At 45.7% G+C, this 19,220-nt stretch overlaps 1 protein-coding gene across 2 annotated transcripts in view; it reads right to left on the reverse strand.

The window, feature by feature from the left end:
- The window catches only part of ADAM19 (ADAM metallopeptidase domain 19), a 38,072-nt gene that overhangs the window by 17,259 nt on the left and 1,593 nt on the right, over positions 1–19,220 (reverse strand). For both annotated transcript variants that reach the window (XM_064520928.1, XM_026118630.2), the window contains exons 3-9: positions 17,256–17,326; positions 7,720–7,798; positions 6,536–6,612; positions 3,182–3,374; positions 2,552–2,617; positions 1,163–1,234; positions 183–349 (exon numbers count right to left, since the gene is read on the reverse strand). In XM_064520928.1, coding sequence (XP_064376998.1) covers positions 183–349; positions 1,163–1,234; positions 2,552–2,617; positions 3,182–3,374; positions 6,536–6,612; positions 7,720–7,798; positions 17,256–17,326 — 725 coding nt within the window. The remainder of the gene's footprint in view (positions 1–182; positions 350–1,162; positions 1,235–2,551; positions 2,618–3,181; positions 3,375–6,535; positions 6,613–7,719; positions 7,799–17,255; positions 17,327–19,220) is intronic.

The raw sequence follows: 19,220 nt of genomic DNA on the forward strand, positions 1-19,220 counted from the left end.
TTGATGCATATGTGTTGAGACTGCAGCATAGCCTGCAACTTGCCAGAACTTTTCTGGCTGAGTGGTCACTACATAAGTCTGCCACTCCAAATCTCAGAACAATATTGATTACATATTGATTTCCCACCCACCCAAGCAATCCTCTTGGCAGAAATAGGTTATTTCAGGAAAAATAAACCTACGTAATTAGTTGGGCATTATCATGCTTTCTGTACACCCGCTCCTTGCTACTCCAAGCCAGAAAAGACCTCAGGGTGGAATAGGGATTCTCAGTTACATCGCATTTATTCCCATGACTCCAGATCTCCAGCCCCACCAAGGCAATCCGGATATTCAGGGATCTGTAAAACTAAAAGATATAGGAGGGGAAAGAGATGACAAACTGAGCAACAGTAATTTATTCTACAGCATTTTAAACCAAGTCTGTAAACACTGCTAGATCCTTCTACAAACATACATGTCCAGGGAACATTTTCTCTCTGGAAATACATTGCAACTTAGCAGCCTCTGCTCTGAAAGCACAGCACCAGCCACAAGCCTAAACTGCCTTGGACTAGAGATGCTGAGCTTTCATTATTTAATGAACGACAGAGATAAAATTTCTAGAAAAACAAGTATTAGAAGCTGACATCATGTCATTCTTCATATACGTCAAAATTCCTGAAAAGCAGAAGGGAATAATCTGCTGCCCATGTCAAACACAAATTGCATAAGCCTTCATGGGCAGGGGGGCAAAGGGAGCACCGGAAGGAGTTTAAGGGGAGAAGGGGAGTGTGAAAAGAGTAGATATGAGAAGCTGTGAGGAAGAGCTACTTCAGGAGGACCGTGTACCACTGCAAGGATGACCTCTGGAGGCTCCTTCCAGGTCTGTTTGCCAAGATTTCTACAACTTAAAGTGGATATCTTGGCCTTTGTCAAAAAAAGAGCATTTAGGGAACATAATGAATATGGAGACGTATTAAAATACAGGGATGCTCCTGTCAACCCCATGGTAAGGAATGGAGACTCCCACCCCCTCATCGTCCCTGATGTCCAAATAACAGAATTGTTCAGAAAATGCTCTCCACTCCTGAAATCGCTGACAAGAACTGCCAACACAATTAATTGTCATAATTCAAGATTTTGGCTTCGCTTTCCTCAGTTCATGGACACCTGATCTCACCTTGTCTACATAATTAGCTGCCTCCACTAATTTAAGCCGTGTTGCTTCAATGTTGAAGTGATGCTTCTGAAACTGAACAAAATGAACATGTCAGGCTGCGCAAGGACAACTAGGAAGAGCTGAAATGCATTAAACCAAGTCACTTTATTCTGGGAATAAGAAGACAACTCTCAGGTGAAGCCCAAAAGCCTTCCCTCACTTTACATCTGACTATAAGCCCGCTTGTATGTGTCTATACTCATAATTTCTCACTGGCCTAACACCAAGGTGATGTGGAGCGATGTTTGTAACTGAATGGACTAACCCAAACTCATCCTAGGTCAAAACACCCAGGGCCAGGTGCTGACAAAGAACTGACAAAGTTATCAAGTAAAATGTATGGTAACATGACTTCATGTCTGTGATCACAGCTGCCAGAGCACTCTGCAAAGAGGATGTGTTATGCATTTCGCTTATCCAAAAAGAATGAATTTGCTTATTTAAACCACCTGATAATTAATGAATAAATCTTAGCAAACGGCATTTGATTCGAGGAATTAAGTTGCAAAATGATTATTGTTAGATTGTGAAACCTGTGAAACCTGGGATTTTTCTGCTGGGGAGGCAGACAAGTAAAGTAAGGGCAGTTCACAACTATCACTGCAAGGGTGTCTACCCCAGCTTGTCTAATTAAATGTGAAGAATATCTGGCAACTGCCAATTGGATGTAATGTGTTTTCTCATAGTTTCCTTGGTACCCTGCTGCCTAATAAAGAAGAATGAAATAGGTTCTGCCTTTATTCAGAATAAATTATACCCCGAAGCACTACATGGCTTTCACTATTTGAGTTTCAAGTTGTAAATTATGGATCGGACCAGTCTGTGCTGGTGATCAGATGATCAACAAAACACTGCACGGTTAGCAGTCAGTAGGTAACTCCGGCATGGAGGCCTGATTTACCATCTCAGAGCAGAGAAAAATCTTAGTTACCTTCCCTAGAGACAAAGTGTAGAGGCAGAATTAAATCATTCCTGAAAACCCCCAAGTCACGCTAGGCTGAAGGCAGCCTCCCCTGCCATCAACCAAGGTGCTGTGGTGGGGACCAAAGGCTCCTGAATGCTCATTAAAGAGGTGGGAGCTTTCAGCTATGGATCACTGGCACCTTAGGAGGTAAGAATTGAGCCCCAACCCTAGTCCTTCATCCAAGTCACAACCTACATCACTTCCTGGGCAACAATTAGCACAGTAGCTGGTGGTGGTAGAGGGGTCCTGGCTGCTGGGGCAGATATGACTCAGATGCCCAGCTCTCCTGAGCCTCAGCTGCCCCCCGCCTCCCCGGGAGCTGCTGCAGGTGGGATGTCAGCTCTGGACATGCACACGGCTGGTGTAAACATGATCTTTTTTCTTACCTCTGCGTAATCAGCTACGAGCAGAAGTTCCACATACTTTGTAGCCTGCAAAGTCTCACGCTTCACCTGTGGCAGCAGCAACACCAGTTATTTCGCCAACATCCCCCAATAAACTCTTTGCAAAACATATGGGAAGGTCATTTCCCACAGTTTGTTTTTACCTGGTAATTCACTCCACCCCATCACGCACACAGACCTTGAGACAAGACTGAGTTATAGCAACCAGGTATCACAAGCCAGTTTAGCTACAGCAGTTGCCCATGGGCATGTCCTTAGTCCACCCCAGTTATGATTAGCTTAAACCTTTGCAAGAGGGTTAAAGACAAGTTTGTTCAAAGCTCACACATTGGATGCACAAACCTGTGCAGGAACAGGTTCAGCTCAGCTGATACTCACTGACTTGCTCTGCTGCCATGACCCAAACCCACGTGGTCCCCAGAGCTCATTTTGCTTCCCTGCTGGAGCCACTATTCGGCAACCAGCTTGCTACAAACCCTCCTTAGATATCCTCTTTCATTTCCCTTTCTGAGCCGTGCTCCCAGAGAGCAGCAGGCTTCTTGGGCTCAGAGTGGTGGGAAACACAGAGCATCCCACACGGCCCCGCAGCGCCCCTGTGCAAGCCCTGCTCACCCTGCGATGGACTGGTGCCACCTCGGCGGGGAAGCCCCTGAGCCAGTCTCTGGCCACAGCCTCGGTGCCCTGGTAGCCACAGGCTCCTCTCTGCAACTTCAGGTCTTCCAGCCTGTAGATCAAGTGCTGATTCTGGCTGTTGGGGACTGGCTCTAGGACATAGCTGGAATTGTGGCTCAGTACGATGAGTCCTCTGTTGAGATGGGAGGCAATGAGAGGGAAAATCAGTTGCTATTGCAGTAAGAGAAGACAAATCCTTCCTCTGCTACATGGTTCCTGGCTGACCCTGGCAGGGCAATTATTTTTACCAGGCCTTTCACCTCGTTTAAAAAAAAAAAAAAAAGGTAATACTTTCAGCTCAGAGTAGGGAGTCCCTGAGCTTGCATGTACTGAAATTTATTTAAATGGACTCAGATGTTCAATGCAGAGACTATTGGAGCATGTGCTGTAATAGTGCAAGTTAATCTGAAAAGTACTGATTTTTTTTAAAGTGCAGCTTTTTCTTTAGCGGGGAGGGGGAATCGAAAACTTTTCAGCTCATTGAAGAATTTTGTTTTTAACAGAACTGGTGTAAAAAAATGTGAAGGCTTTGCTTCTCAATGGAAAAACATGGGTCTTTGTTGCCTCCTTCTTTGCAGATTTTTAATTCCTGTCTCCTTTTATTTCCCTGTCTCTCAATTTTATAGTATGAAAAAAGGAAAGGGAAAAAAGCGTCCATGTGAACGAGTAACAGGGGGGCACCATAACCCAGATATTTTCTTGTTTTGTTCCATCTCCTGAAAAGAAAGACCCTGTAACAATTTTAAAATTAAGAATCCATTTTTTACATTTTTCCCCCTCAGCAAATATCATTTTGACCACCTCTCGTCAGCAATCAAATTCATAATTCTATGTTTTGCAAATTTACGATATAACACATACTGAGAATGTCAGGGATGCCCAGGGGATCCCAGAGACTTGGGCACCTTGGTCTGCTACACTCTCATGGACAGCACAGGTCTGAAGCCCAACATCTCTGTTCCCCAAATAGCCCGTTCCCTGGTCCACCTTTCTCCAGCTGCCTGTCTCCTCCTGTGCCACCCTGCACAGCATTGCTTTGAAAGGAAACCTGCTTCGCATTGAGGACAGCGAGTGCCTGACAACAAAGAGTTACAAAAGAAGCAATAAATAATATATGTGGCCCTTGAAAGTGCTTTCCTTGTGATCTGGGATCATATTCAAAGCACTTTCCCTGGGGTAGATATTAGATAAATTATCCACATCTCATAAGCCTGTTTTTTCCATCCAGTGGCTACTTAGTGAAGGAAGTATTGCCACACTCCTATAATGCAGCCTCAAGGTGACCAGGAGGCTGTTGTTATGCTTTTCCCCATTTTTCCTGCAGCTGTTCCCAAAAGGCCGAAGCAGTGAGTTGACCTGGGGCCCCTCTGAATTCCCAGTACTACATATGGGGCCCTGCAGTCCCTTGTGCTGGGCAGCTCACCAGCCTCTTCCCTAGAGGGTCTCTCACAAATCATAACATGCAAGTCCGTGCAGTTAGTCCATGCCCCGGACCCTTCCCTGCAGGGTTTGGGGAACACCTTGCTATTATGATGCTTAAATCCTGCAGGATGATAGAAGATCCCCTGGTGTTGGGCTCTGCAGAAACAAGAGACGCTTCGCTCAAGAAAGCTGGCTATTGTATGAATGGGATGAGAGACGATACTGTATCCTGGAGGGGTCCAAAGCCATGAGGGTACTCCCCTTGCAGGATTTCAGCGCGGGTGACCTTGGTGAGGCTGTAACGCCAGAATTACTGCTGTGATCCAGAGTCAAAAATTGGTTGCTTTCTCTGCAAAGTCAGTAGATATTTCTCATACAAGAAAATCACAGGAAGACAACTTCTAGTGGAAAAGCTAACGATGGCAGGGCTTTTCCTCTTGTGCACACATTTGAACAACACTCCAGGGTGGCTCTTACCACTCATGAGCAACAGAGGTATGGGTTTCTCTGGGACTTGCACACAACCACACGGTTCTGATTTTCTCAATCAGCATTTTAAAGCTGTGAGAGCTGGAAAGCTTCTGTGTTTAATGCCTACTGAAAGACATGTGGCTTGAAGGGCAGCATGCCTCCCTGCGAACCCTCATAGTGAAAACAGATGTGTGTGATCAGCATCCATGCGTTTGCAGTAATTACAAAATTATGTCAAGAAGTTGCTAGCACACAGCATGACAGCTCTAGGTGCAGGAGCGCTGCTGCATGTGCACATCAAGACAGCTTTTTCTCCTCTGCTGCTGGGAATGGAGAGCCTGGGAAAATGCGAGCTGACAGAAGCAGGCACACCTGTGACTCTTTTGCTTTTGGGTTATTTATTACAAACTGCAGGTGGCCATACTGTCCTGTTTATCTCACTAGGTCCTTTGGCCTGTGCTACATTCACTTAAGAGCGTTCAGGGGTTTTTTGGCAAGGCCTGTTTCCTGGCTGGACCAAGTCCCATCAAGCCCAGCTTCCGATCAGTTCCTGAGTGCAGATAACCACTAATGTCAATAAAGCATATGCGGTATTTTGGAAGCGAACTCTGAGCTAGTGTAAATGATTGTAGCTCATTGGTCTCAATGAACCATTTCATTTACTCCTGCTGAGGATACAATCCTCCTTTTTCTGCCAAAGACTCCATTACTACCAAAGCTAAGGTTTTAAAGGCATAACACACACAATCCCTGCACCACCGAGGGAGAAACCAGAGAGCAAGGGAAAGGAAGTAGGGCTGACAACCTGGGGGGAAGTTCAGATCTGAAGACACAGCCCCACACTGCACATAAGATATGGCAGCTGTGAGATGCTTGAAGAAGGAGCTGGTTTCTGTATTAGTGTAAAGAGGACTAGTCTTGGACTTCACAAGTCCTGCCGCTGTCTCCATACAGGATACAATGCTGAGACACTAACAGGAGAGGCCTTTTACTCTGGTAGACTCTTGAGTTAAACTCAGTTAATGCATGAGTTCATGTTGCGAGCACAGAGGAGGAAGATGTCTAGGCGCTGCCTAGCAGGCCATGGTTACTAATGGCTCCCAAACTTCTGGCTTTCCCCTGACATGCTCCCTTTTTTGCCCAGGACTTCTGGCTGAGTGGAATTTAAGAACAGGTTTGTTTGTCCAGGATCTCCTAATGTCTGGCGAACACTACTCAGTACACAGCTGGGGAAAACTAGAAAGAAATACGGCAGCAGCATTGCTGGGGAGCAGAACCTGCATGGCAGCACGACATAGCAAGGAGCAAAGCAAGAGATGTGGAGCAAAGCAAGAGATGTGGAGCAAAGCAAAAGTATTGCTACAGCAACAAATGCTGCTGCCAGCAATGGCAGGCACTTACCGCAGCCCTTTGCAGGAGCTGAGCATGACGCTGGAGTGCTCCCGGCCCCTCACGACACCATGGTAGAAGCAGTGGTCCTGGAAGGCAGAAAGGGCATGGTCACAGAGAGCAGGGTTGGGAATTCAGCCTTGGGACGGATGTGTGCTATGTGTAGGCACCATTGAGTCCCATTTGAGCACTGCCAAGGTATCAATACTCCAATATTTGTCCTGCTTCCACTTCATTAAGTGCCTGGCTATCGTAACTAACCTCCGTGAGTCTATGTATTGAAATTTGGCCTTTCAGCTGCCACGCATGGCCCAAGGGAGTGCACAAAACTGCTACTTGCTGCCAGTAAAAATTAAGAGCTCTGAATTCACAAGGAAGCAGCTCAGATGGCTGCAGCATTAAGCCCCATCCAAAGCTTTTTGCATGTAATGGGAGCTGCCTATCAATTCCAGCTGGCCCTGGGTCAGGCCCCAGAGGAGGTGCCTTTGGCACCAGGAAGGGTTACGCCACGCGCAGCAGGAAATCCCTGTCTGGGGGCTCCTGCAAGACAAAGGCAGCCTCCGGCAGGACCCAGGAGACCGCAGGACAGAAACGCTGCCATATGCCATTGCGTCCCTTCTTCTCGCCCCGGGGCCCCAGGAGCAGCAGGCAGCAGCAGTAAAGATGATCTCATGGGGTTTTTCTTTCCTATTTTTAAATCGCAACCAATGCATATCTTTGTGCCACTGCAGTGGAGAGTTGGCCAAGGCCTGTGTGAGATCAGTAATTCATGGGATTTTTACTGAAAAGGAGCCAGCTTATGCTGGCTGGTCTTTCCAAAGGCCGGGAATGTCCCCGGCATGGAGTACCCCGTGGCAAAAACCAAAAGGAAGGGGATGAGCAGGGGGCTGAATAAATGAGCTCTTTATTCACCAGCACTCAGAGGGGAGCAATGCTGGAGGCCGTCCTCGTCTCTCATAACAGAACTCAAAATACAAATACAACGACATTTTTACCTTTTTTTTTTTTTCTAACAAAGACACTTTCTGGCTGGAACCTCCCAGCTCGGAAAGCCAGACTGTCCTGCCCTTCGACGTAAAGCTGGGGGAGCCCCAGCCCCCATGAAAGGCTCTGGAGAGAGAAGCTGACCCGCTTCTCTGGGCCGGCTCCCTGGTCTCCCTGCCCACCGTGGGAATGAAAGCAGTCTCTGTACTTACTGTGTGGGGCAGAGGGACAGTCTGGGGCCTTCCAGTCTGGCTGTAATGAGTCTCAGTGTAGCCTGGTGCAAAGAGGTTTCTGCAGACACAGAAAAAAAGAAAAAAAAAAAAAGACAATAAGACCTTTCTTTAGACCTGGAACTCTATTTCCCAGGTGTGCTAGAAAATCTGCTAGATCCAGCTCTTTCTGAAGTCAGTATAAATATTCCTGTTGATGTGAACCACTGCTACTGGACTCAGGACAGTCACTGCTCATTACAGGCTGTGCCCTCCAGCCCAAAACCAAATGAAATGTGCAAGAAGGAGAAGATGGGTATTTTGGAGACATTCATGGAGAACTGTGCTGAGTCTCTGCATGCTGCTCTGAATCAGTGTTTTTCATCTGTAAGGCACTCGTTAACACACTTTCCCCAGAGAGGGAAAGGCTAATGGCTTGCTCAGGGCACAGGAGCAATTAGAGGCTCTGCAAAACCCGTGCCAAATATGCTTCCCTGTGCAGAGAGAGCTGTAATGGGAGAGGGTCAGAAGCTGGAAGTATATATGACCTTGCCACATGCACCTATATGCTCCCTGCACAGAAACTGTGCACTTTATCCTGTGGCGCACACTCATTTCCGAATGGGTTCAGCTAGCCATCTTCCTGAGTGCTTTTTCAAGCAATTTATTAAATTAAAGACAATAAAGAGCCTGTCCTCAGGTTCGATCTTCGATCAGGTGCTGAGATCCAGTTCCAACAGCCTCAAGTGAACAACTCGATTTTTATGTGAAGTATTAAAAAAAATAAAATAAAAAAATAAAACCCAGCAGCAGCATCCTCCCTAATGAATAGAGGCCTCTACAGTGGGTTTCATTTTCTGCTGCAAAGTTATGACCCAAATGTACTGGGATTAGATTCAGCATACCAAGCCCAGTGTACCAAAGGCCGGTTCAGGACATGGCTGGGCATTGGAGCTAGTGCAAGTTCAAGTCCAAATCTAGACTCTCTCTAGACCTCCAGCTAGTGTGTGAGTGCGCAATTATAAACCAGTCTGCATCTGTATGTCAGCTTCTGCCAAGAAGCCAGATCACATCTTTGCTCTAGGCAAATGCTGATTCCCCAATTTCAGTTTGATCCTGTCAGCTTTATATAGATAACAGCTCAAGACTGGCATAGGATGTTGTGCACCAGCATTGCAATGTTGGCAACACCGCAGCTACAACTCAGTCCCTACACATTGCTTTTTAATACATTTCCTGTGCCAGATTTTTGAAATATGACCTGCAAGAAAGCAAGAAAGCAGAAAGTGTTATTCTTTGCTCTGCTTGATTTCTTTAAGCTGAATAAAGAAGTCCTGAAAGATTAATCTGTTTCAGAAGCAAAACTGAAGATTTTTCCACTTGCCTTGGTTTTTGATATGTGATGCTCAGATCTAATGTACCTTGACAGACCCTGTATTCGAATAAGGGATCGAGTATTTTTGATATCAGAGATCTAATCGAATTAGGCATCAGTGACTGGAAAGAAATGAAATATTTTCTCGTAATGTTTAGAAGTGCTTCCCCCATCCTGGGTTTAAAGGCTCAGACATCTGAACAAGTAACGATGACTTAGCTTTGTGTGTGCCCCTGTTTTATCTGATACCATTTGACGTTACGAATACAACAGCTTTTATCTTCTCTGTCAAAGTTTACTGTATCCCAGAAAAACTCATTTTGTTTTTTTCTGGTGTGCTAATTCTCATCACTAGGTATCTTGTTGGTGATCCAGAAAGCAAGACTGCTGTTATCAGCTATTTTGAATCTGTAAACTGAAGATAAGCACAGAAATACCGTAGCACAGAAAACGACTCCCTTAATCTCCCCGGACTGCAGTAGCTTGCTCAGCATGAAGCTGCGAGAAACAAATGTTTAATCAACAGATTGCATTAACTTGCAGGAAATTGCCTTGAGCAATGTGCTCAGGCAGGTATCTGGTCTGTGTAAGGGCTTGTCATCTTGAGAGTAGACATTAAACTGATGCGAATCTGTCTAGTGCTACTAAAGTAGATGCCAGCCCATGGGTTTCCAGGAGCTGGGGCCTGCACAGCTGACTTGTTTCATTCACAAACAAGCAGACTTGTGTTTTCTTCCTGCTCCTTTATTCTTGGAAAGCATCCCCTACGAATAGCTGTTTTTTTCTGTCTTTTCAGCAGCTACCATTGGACTCCTCAGTGCTTGTCTCCTGGTGGCCCAGAGAGCTGCTCTGAGCCCAGTGCTCCTGCCCTGCCATGGCAGAGACTGGCCTGGAGACTCAGGCTATTGCCCCTTCTGGGGGATTAAGGAGCCAAGAGGTCCCTCTGAATTTCAGAAGGTACCTATGTAGCTTGAGCTGAGAGCACAACTCATCCAGCTGCACAGGATCGCCTTCAGCCCTTTGATCCTCTCTCCACCAGCTGACTCCTGCCCAATGTTGTGGACTCCCTGCACGAGGCCAGGCTTCTGTTATGAGCTCAGACAGCCCCATTTTGCTTCAGTGCTGGAGCCCTTGCAGCACTGCCAAGAAGAGTTATCACAGTACTTTGCATGGTGCGTGGAAGGGAAGACAACGAGGAAAGAGGAAAAACAACAGAACATTTTGCAACACTCTTGGGGTGCTATCTCACTTCAGAGCCTGTGAAAGTTCATTCCCAGCCCAGCTCGCTTCCTCAGCTAGCATTGTTTTCCACTGAACTGTAAATAAACAGAAAAGAAGCCTTCTTTCTGCTTTAGAGTGCACCAGAGCTATCAGTCAGTCTTGTCCCTCTTTGTCCCCCCTTTATCTGACATAATTTCAAGACACGGAGCATCGCTGCCAGGCTGCACCGGGTGAAGGGCTGACTCCAGCAGAGCTCAGCCCTGCAGAGTGCTGACAGACACATTCACTGTTTTCATCAGAGCAGAGAGCTCAGCACCTTGCTGGAAGGTGAAAGCCCAGGAAAAAAACTACATGATTTGATCCTTTTTTTCCTATTACATTACGCAGCTCAGTGTCTACCTCTCCAGCAGCTCTAGATGAAGATGCAAATGCCTGTAACATTTGGATGCAAAATAACATCCTGTAAAGGCTTTGGTGATACTGTCACACAGCTGGCAGAATGCTAGCACACATCATCTTAATAAAAGGCAGCATGGAGTCAAACATTAGAGGGGTTATCAACACAAAGAACGGATGAGGCCAGAGAAAAAGTGTTTTTTGGACAGGATCAATCTCCTTTGCTAAACCTTGGTCACAGCTGGCAGCTGTGTGAGGCTATTTGAGGTCACTTTAAACTACAGGAGAGCTCAAGATGTCCTAGAGAAGCCCTCCCACTTTTGCGACAGTGGCCAACATTCAGCAAGATCGGGCATTCCCCAAGACCTGGCTCTGCACATCTGAACCCTCTCTCACTTGGGGTGTGCACGCCGGCTGTGATAGCCTGCCCTTGGCAGTAGTCGCTCAGCAGAAAGGCTTGGGACCAGGCTTCAATACAAGCAAGGAAGCCGACTGAAAGAAGAGTGGATCCGTGCCATAATGTACAGATGGCTTGAGACCGTTTCTGCTGATGACCGGCGTGGAGCGATCCTGGCTCCGCGCCTGCCTGTCAATGATATCATTGTCTAAAACAAAACCCTCCTCTTTGCGCCATTGTGCTGCTCCCTCGACAGGCCCTGCCGCGCAAAGCTGACACTGCAAGGCAGGGTGTCCGTGTTTTGCCACGTGAAGATGTCGTGTTGGGGAGGTCACATACCTCACACGTGGGCCAACGGGAGAGACAGGCTGGGGCCATGGCCGGCCCATGTGGGGCAAAAACACAGCTTTCTCGGTGGGCATCTGCCACGTGGCGCATTGGGACATGGCAAGAGCACAGCCTCCTGATCACCCAGCCACCCAAGAGGAAAGGAGAAACAGCCAGAGGCAAAGGCAGCCGCATTGGGCACCCAAACGCCCTGACAAACGGCACAAGGAAAGCTGGGGTTATAATTCAGTCCCGTTGGCAACTTTGTCTGGGTTGATGTTACAGAGGGGCTGGTCTGCACAGACAGCTGCCAGTTTAATACCCACGAGTATCAAGGAGACAAACATATTTTTTCCTCCCTCCCAAAAAAACAAAAGATAAATGGTCCACAACTCTCTTGTAAGAAACATCAACTCTTAATTTTTTTAGTCTTGGGACCTAGAAAAGTGAAGTCAGACTGCAGTCTCTTACATCTCTTTCCCTTGCAGTCTCTTACATCTCTTTCCCTGTCCCTTTCCTCAAATCACAATAAATCTATCCAGCCTGGCTGCCAGCACCTGGGGGTGGAGGGAGTTGATTCTCCCAAGAAAGTTTAGACATCATATTTCCATCTATGATTTGTGGTCCTACTCCATTGCCTTTGAATATTTTCCAAGTAGGGTAAGAAGGGGAATTTGACTTCTTACCTCCCATTCACTTCAGTCTTACATTAAGAATTTATTATTAGAACCTGAGACACCACGAAAGTGTGACCCCTGACAGTAAAAGCAGGCAGGCCTGCTTTCTGTATCCATCACTAGGGGGAAATCAGAGATTTCACCTCTGATTGAATCCTTCAACCAATACCTGGCACTTCATTAAATCACTGAAATCCAAAATCTTTTTCTTGGTATTGGTGAGTCTTGTCGAGACCAAGCCTGGAGCTCTTAAACTCACTTCCTCAAGAGCCTTTGCTAATGTATCCCAGACTGTTTATTGTTCTAACACAAGTAGTTTGAAAGGTAAAAGTACCTTTCCAGTTATAGAGGCAAAATTATACTACCTATCTGCAGTGCCTTGGAAAATATCACAGGCTAAAGACTCTCTGCCCCCTTAGCTATCCATGTTATCTGTGACATTTGGTGTGTGAATCATCTTACAGTACCAGTGCTACAGAGCAAAATTCGTCACACAGCCCCCTGGCTCAGCAATGGGAACTATAAAAGTCACCTGGAGAGGAAAGAGGAAAGAAAACGAATAGGAAATTGGCTGATAATAAGACTCAAGGAGCAAACAATTTAAAGGACTCCATTTCCTTGTCTCTTCCTCCCTGCCTCACACAGAGAAATTGCTAAACATCCCAAGAGAATCAGGAGGATGAAGAGCAGCTACGGCTTTCCAGGCATCAACCCTGTTCTTCTGATGACTCCAAGAGACAGTAGAGCAGGATAAACTTTATTTTTCTCCATTACATAACCCTTTAACTCCCTGTGCAGGAAGCCTATTAGACACTGATAATGTGTAGGCCATCAGTGGAATAATCTCAGATATCCTTCCTGCACAGAGATGGACAGCAGCCTCCCCTCTTCCTCACTCAGTTGATTAAAGAGGCACTGGAAATGAGAAAAAGCAGGAAATGGTGAAACGCAAGTGACATGCAGATCTCTTATCAGAGAGCTGAGAGCATCAAACAGGGCTGGAGCGCTTGGCAGCTACACAGATGTGACCCAAGGAGATTGGAAATGATGCTTTTCCTTATCAGATCCAGTTGCCTAAAAATAACTATCTGGATTGGTCTAGGGCTCAAATCAGATGAGCTCTGGGCTGTCTTTGCACTGTCCTCAGTCAACTGCTGCACACTTTGGCCAGTGCCACCAGGACCCCGTGCGAGCCAGCACCAGCTCCAAGGGGTGGAAGTCACTTGAGGCTCCCCTTGAACTTCAGAGGAACAAAATTTTCTTATCCCTGGCCCCAACACCTGCAAACCCACACGTGGTGGCCTGACAGCTCTTCAGCTCATGTGCCCTGTCCAGACCAACACCACAGTCTAGTGCCTAGTGCCTCTTCTCCCTGCCTGGCCTTCAGCCATGACTTCTCCTGGAGGACCCTCTGCTGCCCTTTGCAGGGGAACAGGCCTTTTCCAAATCTGCTTTCCCCCATGGGATGCATGAAGAGGAGGAGGAGGGGGAAGGGGAGGAAAGGTTTTTTTGGGATACTTTTCCTGCTTTCAGATGAGAAAACTCCACGTAGATTTCTGCTGTGAAAATATCAGCTCTCCCCTTTGCTAGAAAGGAAAGGGCCTCTCCAGGCAGCTCTGCCACACACATTCAGAGCTTCTCCACAGTGTCCCAGCATCCCTTCCATGCTTGACTCAAAGCTGCTTTTTATTAACAAATGCAAATGCTTTGGAAAAAAAAGTCACTTTTCATCCAAGGTTTGCAACTCACATTCTTCCGTTCTTAAAGCCCAGCCAAATTTAAAACTGTTTTATAGGCATTTCTCCATATATTTGTTGTTTGTGCAGCTTAGAGCTTTCCAGTCCTGCAGCTGCAGGACATGGGTTTGAGTCATTTAAAACAAGTCTGAATCATTTGGGGGATATACTTTTGTCATTACTCAGAAATGTTATATAGTGTTGCTAACTTTGCTTGGAACTATACTGTGGTTCCGCCTTTCTTATTAAGTGCTTGAACAGGAAATAATGCAATATTATGTTAGCTGCTAATGCAATAATTGTATTCTTAAATATATGAAGCCTAAACTCAGATGTGTGCTGAGCATATTACAAAATAGACGGTTGTGCAGGGTTCTGAGTAGAAGTATATGCAATAATTTCTGCTTTTCACCTCTACGGATGAACACAATGTCCTTTTCATATGGAATATGAAATTACATGCTTACAAACATTTCTTCCACATATTGAAAGCAGCATATTTCTTTCAAAGCTTCTGCATCTCTACCAAAGCCCTCCAGATTATAATTTTATCTCCCCCCCCAGCCTCCTTCAAAGCACAGCTCACATTCATCGGCTTTGTCTTTCGGTAAGGACTGGTGGATGTGCACAAGGCTGCCTAATCCCCTGAGGGCACTGCTTATAACAATCTCCGTTTCTCTGGCTTGGAATATCTCCTTTCGAGCCTTGGGACCACTGGATAAATCAGATGCTGGCCAGGACCCGATGACACCTCCCACACACACACACACCTCCCCCCCGCCCACCCCGTTTCATGCTTTCTTTGAGCGAAGGGAGGCTGTAAGGTGGTTACGACAGTCCAAGAGGCACATTCGCACCCAGCGCTCACTCAGCCCTCAGTGTCTGGATCAGAGCACCAGCTTCAGCAGAGCTGGTTTCCAAAGGCTCCTGCTCTGTAAACCCGATCAATTAAATGATCCAGAACTCTGGGCTTCATTTGAATTTTAAAAGCCCCAAGTACCTTCCTTAGAAGTTGTAGTTCTGCTTTATCCACTTCAAAGCTGTCTAAGACCTGCCTGGTCTTGGTTTCAAGTTCACTTGGAAGAGGCACTTCCCACTTCCCAGCGGTTCTGCCTTCTCTAACACTCTCTGGGAGCCTTACAAACCCTCCGGGGAAGAATTATCTGACAACATCATTACTCAGTGCAGAAGACCTCAGATTAGGACCTTAGGTTCTGCTAAAAAGTAAGTAATAGTAGTGGTAGTAATGGTGGTGAGCTCGTGGATGCGGGGAACTGCCTCCCACAGCATGGGGCTGCGAACCTCAGTTGCTGGGCTGTGGTCTCTGCCTTGCTGCACACTTCAGCAGAATGCCATTTTCATCCACTCCAGTGAGAAGTACTTTACAGATGCTGATTACTAATATCATCCACAGGGCTCCCAAGAACTTCATTTTTTTCCCCCCATCTGCCTCATCATTCCTCTTCTTACTTTGAGTGTTTCTATAAACTACTTTAGCACCTTTATACATCTCTGGAAAGTGGAAAGCTCTCCAGAGCTCTCATCTAATGAAGTTCACAGACTTGCGTTTTGGGATTGTGCCATTACCTTTCTTAAGCAAGGACTTGAGGCCTGGCAAAACTCCCGCTGGAGGCACCGCTATCTATGAATCCCTTCTGTTTTCCACAGAAAACAATCAAAAATTTCAAACCACTTGCTGTATTTCACCAATCCTAGCGAGGCAATTTACCCTTCAGTGGAAGTGTGTGTGTGCACATGCAAGCCTGTGTGTATACATCTCAATGAATGAAATTACATTTCAGGAAATAAACACAATAGAAGCCCTCTATTATTATAATTCTGTTTACTAATACAGGCAATGAGCTTGTCTGCAGTGGAAAAACCACGGCACCATTCCCACAAGGCAGCTGGCAGTTATGTCACCACACTCGGAGCACAGATTAATTCAGCAAGGATCCTTGCTTTTGCCAGCCTCTACCACGCTAGAGATGATTTCACCTCTGCACAATTGCTGCAGAGTATTTGAGACCTGACAGTCTCCCATCAGCAGTTAAATTCCTCCCAGGTTCAGGTCAGAGACTATTGTTGCTGACAGCTGTTGTCAGCGACAGCTCATTTTCTTGCTTTAGGCAGGACCTAGTTAGCAGTTCTTATACTGCCTTGTCCCCTCTACCTCTTCCCTATTTTCCCAGCTGAGAGATACCAAAATACAGGGAATTTATGGCTATTTCTATTTGGCTCAACATGGTGCATTACTGACTGAGAAACATATCCAGCTTCTGTAGCTCTGAAATTCCCAGTAGCTTATATGACCTATTACAAAAAAACACCTTGTAAAATGTACTCTTCTTTCATCACTCATTTGATTTCAGTCTTTACTGCAGACAGTGCCAAGAAAAATCTGGTGTTCCTCAAAGATACCCTGAATATCATGTAGGTTTGTTCATCAACATCAGAACTAATAACATTTTCTGGTATTTCACTCCACTCTTGCAGGAAGGAAGCTGAGCCCCCAAGTTCTGGGTGTCTGGGGATGTCCACACAATACATTTAGAATATAACAAGGGTTATTATTCCAAGGTTATTATTCCCTCTACTGGTTCTAGCAGACAAATATTTGGTTTGGTTTCCATACATAAATCTTCAGACATATTGAAAACAAACAATCAAACAATCAAAAAAAAAAAAAACAAAAAAACCAACAGTGTGAGGGGAAAGCTTAGCAAGGAAGAGCTTATTGCAGTTGATTTCCAGCTGCTGTCCATCACTGGAAATTAATCCACTTAAACAGCCTGGGACAGAGCAAGCCTCCATACAAGAACCATCCCACCTACTTTATCCCCGTGCATTTTCAGCTGAATTCAATACAAATCATGTCCTATGCACACATAGCATTGCTGTATCATACCAGAGAGGCGGCTGCATTTCAGTAAATACAAAGGCATTTTTGGTCTACTTTAGCATGAAGAGCACTAATGGAATTGAACTGTCAGATCATTTCTCCCAGGAAATGGAGCAAAACCTCTTTTAACCACAGAAAATGAATTCCTCATTAGAGCTGCACTGACTACAAAGCAGTGAGCCACTTGGTAAATAGTGCACCTCATAGCACTGACATTTTCTGGCTAATGGAAGAATTGTGGTGCAACAGTAAGTTTACATGCTGCAGGCCAGGTGACCATCTATTTTTTGCTGACAAAGCTCTACTGAAGCCAGTGCTGCTTCTCTGATTAACAGCAGTGGAGACTTAGACCTGGAATAACCTTGAAATCCAGAAAAGGACTTCCTCATCCTGTCTTTATCAAAACACTGTCAAAGTCAGTGGAGGTTTTCCTGTTGACTTCACTGTGATCCTTACTCACTATTTTAGCGAGCACACAAGTCCGAACACAATGCGCAAGCACACTTACCCATTCTTCTCTAGATCCAAAATCAGCTCTTGTCCTTCTGCCTTTATCCTGACTTCAGCTCTGAACGGACGCTGTGTGCAAAACAGAGTGTCTGTTACTCACATATCATCATACATAAATACAGAAACAGCCAGGAGCATAGAAACTGGAGCTGCCTTTAAACTACTCCTCACTGTCCTCTGCAGATGAGGGCCTCACTTCAGTGCACATAAGGTAGGTAGAGCTGAAGGAACCAGAGGGCCAAGGAAGAGAAGCGCCGAATCGCAGCAGCTCCGAGCCTGCTGCCACGGTCCCGCAGTGCAGCGGTACGAGCGCGGAGCCTGCACACGGCACGGCCATGCGGGTGGGGTGCCATGTCCGAGATAGTGACCCTGCTCCCTCAAGCGGCACAGCAAGCTCCGATGTGGTGTTAAGCCCCAGAGCTAGAGCTCTCTCAGGGGCAGCTGTCTGTATCCCCTTCTCCTATACACCATGGGAAGGCTCAGAGCTTTGGTCCTGACCTAGAAATACAGGTCTAGACTATGTCAGAGGACATCTCAACTTGCCCTAGAGGTTTCCAAGTCAAATACAAGCCAAAGCTTCCATTGTTGTCACAGCAGCAAAAGGCATTTTTGAGAAACCTAGATCAGGACAAGAGGAATCACATCTCTTCCAGAGATTTTCAGATAATTCCTTTACTCCGAGTAAATGCCAATACATCATAGACAACAGCACCCCTTAGACTCTTTTAGGATCTAGCTATTGTTTGGATGGTACTTCACAGCAGCTCTAGTGTTAGTCACCCAGCTGTAGTCAGGTTCAGGCCTGCATCTCCAGGAAGATGTTAACATATCATCTATATTAACATTGAAAGACTTCTGAGACCCAGTGTACCTCCAAATTTACAGAGTACAGAAATTTCCATGCCTGTACAGATATCTATTGAAACATATTACTGTCACTGTACACAAAATGATGTATGAGAATGTGCACCTCTGGCTGGTCTTTTCAGCCCATGTACTTAGCTAACGAGCCTGTAGTAATATGGATTTTCTGGAAGAAGTTTGTAGGAACCAAAACATTCTGTTTCCATTATTAGACAGAGACAATTTAAAAATAGAAGGATATAGAGTCAATGATATAAAGTCAAACCAAGCACCCCATTCCTCAAAATGAGGAGTTGCTTAGTACTATGGCAAATACACACACTAAAACCAAGTTTAAAAAGAAAAATCATTCAAGAGGCTGAAAATAACCTGATAATCCCAGAATTGCCAACTGGAAGGGCCCCTGGAAGTCTCTAAACTCACCTCCCTTTCAAAGCAGGACTACTAGATAAGGTCAGCTGGGGACTTCTGAGTCTCTGAGCATTTTGTTGTAAAGGAAATGGATGAATAAACTCCTCAAAACAGAACAAATCCATTTGATAAGAACAGACTTCTCTATTCAGCTGAAATTGCATACCAAGAAAAAAAAAATGGTGGGAGATGATCAACCCATACTATTTCCTTATTCAGTGTTGGAGGGGATTTTGCAGAACAAGTCAACTGAAAGCAAAATAAGGCAAGACAGACTGAATGGGGCATTCTGTTAAAATATCAGTCAGCCCATGGGCATGCTTGGGTGTCACTTCATCAATTCCAAGTTCAGTTACAAACTGCTCCTTTCATCAGCTCCCTGCTGATATTCTGGTTTTCTGTCCATCTTTTCTTCAGTTTCCAGGACATTGCATCAGATCATCAGACACTGCATGCAGATGATGCAGAAGTTGTTCACACATTCAGCATATGCAGGAATGGCTAAATCCAAGGGCTGACTTCTGGCTTACTTGCATAGGAGGTGCTCAATATGTCTCAGGTTTCACCTGTTTTGCTAACATGTAAGCAACAGCAATGAAAGTTGCTTTGCCCATAACTCAGGGGGATCTGAGGGTCTCCATCAACAAGTCTCTTCATGAAGTTGTACAAACATGACTATTAATGATAT

Source organism: Dromaius novaehollandiae, chromosome 15 (genome assembly GCF_036370855.1).
Source record: "Dromaius novaehollandiae isolate bDroNov1 chromosome 15, bDroNov1.hap1, whole genome shotgun sequence".
Classification (NCBI taxonomy): Eukaryota; Metazoa; Chordata; class Aves; order Casuariiformes; family Dromaiidae; genus Dromaius; species Dromaius novaehollandiae.